Consider the following 7,624-nt stretch of genomic DNA (forward strand, 5'->3'; position numbering starts at 1 on the left):
TCCGTTTTTTGTGGACGGAGGGAGTATTTCAATACTTGTTTCTCTTTTGTATCTGGTATGTTGTTTGAGATATTGAAAATCTCTCACCACTCGACCGATAAGAGGTTTCAGTAATTAGTGAATCTTCGGTGATTTGATCTTTAAAATATACACTCTCCGTCTCATATTACTCGCACTTTTCATTTTAAGTTGTTAATTTGGGATTGATTTTTTAGTTTAATTCATTTAGTATTTTAAGTGTAATGTGAGATCACTTAATAAAGAAATACTTAATTAACTCTAATATATTAATTAAATACCCTAATTCTTTCTTAAAATATAAATAGTGTAAGTAGTTTGAGACAAGCCAAAATATAAAAGTGCGAGTAACAAAGAATATATAGAGTATTTCATATCGAGTATTTCATATGCGATAAGCTTCGTAGTGTAACTAGAGTTATGACTCTCTATATTTGGTATCGCTCGAAACGTTGATACACATCGCATTAAACATATAAAGAATTTTTTTGTGTTTAACTCTTCTAATTTGTGATATCTTTATTTATTTTCCAAAACAAGGAACATAATCCAATTGGAACAATATAAAGCTTCAGTTGAGTCTCAAACTTCAATCAAATATTTCCTCATCCTTCGATACTATGTCCGATTCTTTCTAATAAATAGTGAGCGCTAAACATTACAATAGTATACGTATTAAGTGGCTGTTCAGTTTGTTAGATAGAATAATTGTGAAGTATAGTCTAGGATTGAACTATGAGATTATTATTTAGAGGGAGTGGTCATATTATCATATGATTGTCCGTTTAGGATTAAATTGTGAGATTCAATCTCATGAATCAAATACAATACATATTTAATTACGAGGTATAATCTTGCAAACCGAACCGTACTAAATATGTAAATATAAATTGATAAATTGGCAATTTCGATTCAGCGTGTTCACATTTGATGTTTGCCATTTTAATTAATTTGGCAATCGATTTAAAATCAAAACATAATTGTATAAATATAAATGAATATAAATATAAATATAAATATAGTAGATGATATCACATAGTTCAATGTTATTGTGTTTCAATGCTCTCACTAAAAGATAAATTCAATATACTAACTCAATGTTATTGGGCTTCAATGATCTCAGACTCACTAAAAGAAGTTCAATATACTAAAATGATATTACAGGTGTAGAAGTTTATTTGAATTGAATAAATAAATGATAGGAATGAAATGAATAAAGAATAAATGTACAGGGAGAGAAAAAGAATAATCGAACAAGATTAAGCATCTGTAGGTGAAATCCAATGCCTTCCATTGACAAAACTCTTAGCAAGAAATGGATGGGCCGTATCGTAGTCCAATTCTCGGGCCCATGACACTCCACGTACCGCTACTGCTCCCGGCCCAGAACACTTGTACACTCCGAAAAATACAGTCCTACAATTTTTTCAATACCCCAATAAAAATGTAAGTACCTTTTTATAAAAATTTGTGACAATGTATTTAACACAAAGATGAACAATCCAAATTAGTTCTTAATAGCTTACTTGTTTTTGTTGCTGACGTGATCCCAATCGTCCCATCCCCCGTGAGCGACCACATCCTCGAAGTAGGTGTACGAGAAGACAATCTGGGAGTACTGGCCCATTGCACGCCCCACGTAGAGTGGACCGGTTCCGGTGACCCGGCAATTTAGAAATGCAAACCCGGTCTTTTCATCGGGCAAGTTTCTATCTTGGGCCGCTATGGACCCGAATCTCGTTGCAATAGAATGCAGCTCGCAATCCTGTTGCATCAATTATATAGCATAATTAATTTTAGTCTATTTCTTAAGTTTCACTTAAGACTCACATCCGAGGTGACTTTAACTCTCAATCTATTGATAGGAGGAGAAATATCTTACAACGTTCATCGTCTATATAAATCATAGTTTTAGTTTAGTTTTTCTAATTATCAAAATGTTTAGTTAACAAAAGGAACTAGGGTAAGTTAGTTTTGATATCATGAAAGTATGCTTTGCACAAACTTGGAATGAATCTAATAACACAACTAAATCCGAATCTAATCCACCTATACTAATCATGCCATAGGCTCATAGTAAAACATATGATGACCAATCATAAAATTTAGGACTAATAATGTACTACTTTTTTTGTGAATGAACAAATAAATTAAATGTCTAACCATAGACTCCGAATTATAACCTTATATTAACCATATATGCTACTACCTCTAGACCAATAAAACTGAAATAACTAACATACTATTTCAATGATTTATATTTTTTGTGATATGAATTTTCAAGTAGCCCAAGTACGTACTTATACATCAAATTATTGTACACCTAGTATATAGTTTGATAACCTGAGATCATTAAATAAGAGATAACCCTACTGGCATAGGATATTTGCACAAGAAAATGGTTTGAACTTTGAATTCAATATAGAGACGAATTTGAATTTGAACTGAGATTGAATATTCCATTTTTTTGGCGTTCCCTCCTAAGGAAATAAGTTCTTAACATACTGGATATTTCAATTATTTATTATATGAGGTTCCCATACATACAAAACTTATTTGGAAAAATACAATGTTGAATCCATTACTGGTTTGTCAGCCTATTCGGAAAAAATAATAATAGTTCCATCATCTAAAAATATAGTGTTCCGGCTACAAGTAAGATAATTTAAAGATTTATGAGGTTTAAAATTAATATTATCCATAAGATGGCAATCAAGGCCATAATATATATGCTATCCTTTCAGGATAAATAAAGAATTAAATAAAGCCCATACCACAGATGCTGTGGAGTGCACGCATTCAGCTCAATAGTTTTAATAAATATTTAAAACCCTCAAAAAAGTAAAACCCCTTTTGAAATTTCTTGCAAAGATGCAAAGACAAAAAGGGACCAGACAAGTGAAAGGGACAGTACACATACAGCCTTTTAATTTCAAAACAACTTTATTCAACATGTTAACAAGAAAAAAGAAAAGTGTGTTTTCTTGGAATTTACAAAATATTTTGAAAATTGGAGAATTTGGGACACTCCATTTGTATTATAGTAAGAAACTTAGATAAGACAATCATGAATTGAATTCCAAAACACTCAAAAGGATATTTATGATAACTAGATACTATATTGCTTCCAAATTAATTAATTGGTAGCAATTAATTTTGAGCATGAGTAATCACATCAATTTTAAATAAAAATCATAAGCTAGCTAGTAAGCCCTACCATATTGATCACATCCAAATTAGACCTAACATAATTAAAAACTAGGTTTCACATATAAATAAGTTAGGATAAAGAGTGTTAGTAAAAACTTACTTTGTACATAGACCTTCCATTGCCAAAAATGAAGTCTATGGAACCCTCAATGTAACATTCCTTGAAATAATGGCGGCCGGCATCGTCGCAAAGAGTATCCTGGGCTCCATAGAAACCGCAGCCGGAGAAGAAGGCCTTGTCGCCGGAAATTCTGAACGCCACCGCCTGCCATCCTTGCATCCCTGGCATTGGCGCCGGTGCAGTGTTCTACAATTTACAACTCTATTAGCATTTTTAAAAATTATAAAAAATAAATTATTCTTTATTTTACTATGTTAGATCGGTTGGATGTGCAATTATATTTAAATATAAAAAATGAAAAAAACAGTAGTATATATGTTGCATAAAATCAAGATTAGAAAAGAAAAATTGCTGGACCAATGCCCTGACATAAAAATATTAATATTAATATTAATATTCTTATGGTAATTATCATTATCTTTATTGTTATTTTTATTAACTGACAAAATCTCAGTCTGTAAACGGCTATATATATATATATATATGACTTAAATCCGAAATGTAGTAAAGTTAGTCATGCCAAGACAATATGAATACAAACAAAGAAAAGAAAAGGTTGAAAATGAGGACAAAATATGTGAGACAGAAACTTCGTGTTATTTAACAATAACTGTAATTCCAATTTAATCTGAGATGCAAGTACAATTATCTCCATGAATTAGAAATAAATCATAGTATTAATAATGTATGAAGTATGATACCTTGAAGCTAATATTTCTGGCGATAAAATAATTAGCATAAACAGAGACAGAAGCAGTGTGATAAGTCCGGAGCTGCTGCCCATCTGCACCCTTATCACTTGCTCTATCATGCCACTCGATCACCGTCCTCTCTCGTCCCGCTCCTTGAAATGTTATGTACGGTTTGGACGCCGGAACCACCACCTTTTCTCTGCCATTTGGTGGAAAAAATAGATAAAACAAAACATGATAATAACACACATTTTAGGTCAGATAACTCCAAGACAGATGGATTACCTACTTTAGCAAATACTAGTATACAACTTCACTTGTGTTCTAAATTACTAAATTACAACACTACTACTACTTATGTTATGTATGAAATCAAATTTTATAAACCCTTATTTGAAAAACAAGTTATACTCAACCCTAAACCAATAAAACATAAAAATTTGAGTTTAAAGACAAGAAAGAAATCAAAATAAAGTGAAAATAGTACTCCCTTTGTTCCATAACAGATTTTCTCTACATTATTTTCTCTCTTACTTTACTTTCTCTCCACTTTAACATTTATACCATTTTCCCAAAATGAGTGCAAAAAAGAAGTGTGACATCTGTTATGAGACGTGATGCTAAAAAGTGGGATATAACTATGCAATTTTAATTTAATGCTACTATATTATTTTGATGAATGAATAATTACATGTAGCAACCAGCAGCAATGAGAATGAGGACATTCTTCATGTTATTCTGAGGGACGGCGTCCACGGCCGCCTGAACCGTCGGGTAGTCCGCCAGGCCGTTGACGTCGACCGTGATGACACGGTGCCCGGAGGGCCCCACCCATTTGTGGTGGTGCTTGCCGGAAGTGGAATTATCGCTAGCTGAATTTCCTGCATTTAGAGAGAGAGAAAGGATTATGAGAATAGTAGTAACATTAATTAAATTAAAATTGAGCAAGTTAAGAGAAGCAGCCATTTTTATTGAACTTAATTCAATAAAATGGCATGTAAGAGAATGTTTTCACAAGAGATATTGTATTGCAGGATCAAAAAATTGTGTCTAGAAAAAATGGTGTGGATTGTATTATTTATATATAAGTATACATGTGAGCAAATAGGGTCATGGCAACGGTCATATTTTGGTGATCGTTACATTTTAATGTTTTGGCAAAAATATAATAGTATAAGGCTAGCTAGAGACGTTATTGCTTGATCTAGAGGGGAAAAGAGTGAAGTGGATTTGATATTATCTGAATTAATAATTATTATAAGAAGGAATTATTTGTGTGATAATGAAATGATACTAATTATAATGTCATAATGGCTGTGTCAGTATGTGAATTTTGTATTTTTGCTGAATTGATGTAATTTGAATTGAAATGATATTTATTACAGCCAGTTCCAGTTACATAAATAGGAAGGGTCCAAGTTCAAAAAAACTGTGTACCAACTTATAATTAATATATCTGAATGGCAAGGACTAGAGTGATTTATTTATATTTGGAATCCCGTTGTTAAATAATCCGTAAAAGATAAATTGTGAGGAAATTAATATTTGGAATTTATTTTAGTTATGATCAGATGCAAAATAATTTTAAAAAAATGCAAGTCAGTTCAATAATAAAAAAAAGGTTTACCAAGGTTGAGACGTAATCAATTTGCTAGGGCTCTATGAAATAATTGTTTCGAAATTATTTCTGCTTTGAATATCTCTACATGTTTAATTCACAATTCTGTTGATGTATTAAATTACAGTTTTCTATAATTATGTTTTTTATTACAATTATCACACATTAGGAGTGTAATACCTAATCAAGCACAGGTGGATAATGGATAGCATATCATTCTTTTTTCACGGGCTTTATATAATCAAATATAAAAAAATGCTCTTAATAACTCGTTTGGTAGATTATTTTGGCTAGATAGAATAATGGTCACCATGATGATTTGTGCTAGTTAATTATGTAAATTAAATTTGTATGTTTGCTAATTTTATTAAAAGTTTATCCTATTTTTATTTCATGTTAGGTATAAAAGATAAAATACCATGTTATTTTTGTGTGGACTACAATAGCCACAATACTTGAATAGAGAGTGAAAAAGATGGAGAACAACATATTGCACATTCATCCCACTATCTAAGTCCAACTTTCAAAGCTGCTAGTCTAAATCCATCAAAACAATGTGTTAATTTTCTAGGTAGAAATATAGGCTTTATGGTGGACTTTCTCGGTGTCACGCCCGCATTTTCAAGGATAGAAAACACGGTTGATCGCGACTAGGGGAGGATTAAAGAAGCGGGGAAGAAAGAGGAAGACCACACAACTCGACCATAGCTCGAAACAAATGAGAATAGCTCGAATAAAATCAGAGTATCTCAACAATCAACAACTAAAAAATGAATATTATCTCAGCGATACAAGAACTCAAAAGAAGGACAACTACTTAGCGGAAGTATTTGAGAGAAGGAATATGCCACGTGTGAAGACATGACACATTCTAGACACTTAAATTTCTTCGACGGTTTTGCTCAACACCCACCGCACCTGTCACGCTCAACCTGCACATTTTTTAAAAAGAAATGCAGGGCTGAGTACTTGATGCACTCAGTGGACTTATGCCGAAAACATTTTATAAAAAGTATTTATCATGCCACCATTGAGTGACCTCAGGGTTTTAACTTTAGAAATTCCCCGAGACACTAAAATAATTTCCATTGTAAAAATTCGGTTGATCAACCATTTTCCCATAGATGTCTACCATATCTGATCCATTGATGACAAGGAATGTGGCCACATTCCAAGTCACTAGACCGGCCGACCCAAAAGATGATTCACGATCCTCATTGGTGTACACTAGCCTGAGTAGAGACTCACTCTCTAGTCAGACCCGAATTCGATTATCCATAGATGGCAAAAGCCACATCAGATAGGTTCCATAGATAAAACAAAAAACGTCATGACAAATATTCATATCATTTTCACATAAAAATATAATTAGGGCATTGCCCTTATTTAAAAAGAAAGCCCGCCTCGTTCTCTTAAATCCTCAACTCGTCTTTCCGCCGTTTTGTTTTCAAATAGCTTGCAAGGAATCACCTTTGGCATTTAAATAACACATAAATCAACACAATGAATCAAGTAAATAAATAAGATGCATGCACCCTAATTACCATTGTTTATCTCGTTTCTCAGTTTTCATTTATTCGGCGGCCGCCCAAAGTTCCTCCGTTGGCTCCTCATATTTCCACCACGATGTCGGAATAAATTCTCAAAAATTATACAAGCGCATAACTAAATTCTCACCTTCATTTCCTCTAAAAAATATATTTATTTCGGACTTAAGATAAAGTTCCTCATTCTTTAAAAAGTTTTGAAATTAATTAAATAACTTCCCAAAATTAAATTATTGGCCCAAGATCATTTATTTTCTTACCCCATCTTATTTCTCCAAATAAAAATTTGGGCCAACAAAATAAATAGTGGCCCAAATCAAGACAAAAACAAAGATTTCCCTACTCCCTCTGTCTCGGTCAACACACACTCTCTCTCTCACCATCCTAATTCTTTTTTTTTTTTAAATCCCCAATTTTC

The 7,624-nt window shown here is 32.5% G+C and overlaps 1 protein-coding gene across 1 annotated transcript; it reads right to left on the bottom strand.

The window, feature by feature from the left end:
* Positions 1-1,132: 1,132 nt before the first annotated feature.
* On the bottom strand, positions 1,133-5,099 carry LOC121743022 (probable pectinesterase 68). The gene is made up of 5 exons (XM_042136197.1): positions 4,733-5,099; positions 4,051-4,240; positions 3,329-3,535; positions 1,545-1,783; positions 1,133-1,434 (listed from the first exon to the last, which is right to left on the bottom strand). The coding sequence occupies exons 1-5, from the start codon at positions 5,005-5,007 to the stop codon at positions 1,278-1,280; spliced, it is 1,068 nt and encodes a 355-aa protein (XP_041992131.1). The 5' UTR covers positions 5,008-5,099; the 3' UTR covers positions 1,133-1,277.
* Between the last annotated feature and the right edge of the window lie 2,525 nt (positions 5,100-7,624).

This window comes from Salvia splendens, chromosome 8 (assembly GCF_004379255.2).
Source record: "Salvia splendens isolate huo1 chromosome 8, SspV2, whole genome shotgun sequence".
Lineage (NCBI taxonomy): Eukaryota > Viridiplantae > Streptophyta > Magnoliopsida > Lamiales > Lamiaceae > Salvia > Salvia splendens.

What these genes read in the sequence shown, in the direction of transcription:
- LOC121743022 (XM_042136197.1), bottom strand. Translation starts at nt 5,007, where the DNA reads ATGGCTGCTTCTCTTAACTTGCTCAATTTTAATTTAATTAATGTTACT. An exon ending in ATTGCTGCTGGTTGCTACAT is followed by an intron (nt 4,241 to 4,732) that starts GTAATTATTCAT and finishes ACCAAATGGCAG; the next exon opens with AGAAAAGGTGGTGGTTCCGG. An exon ending in CACGTCAGCAACAAAAACAA is followed by an intron (nt 1,435 to 1,544) that starts GTAAGCTATTAA and finishes AAAAAATTGTAG; the next exon opens with GACTGTATTTTTCGGAGTGT.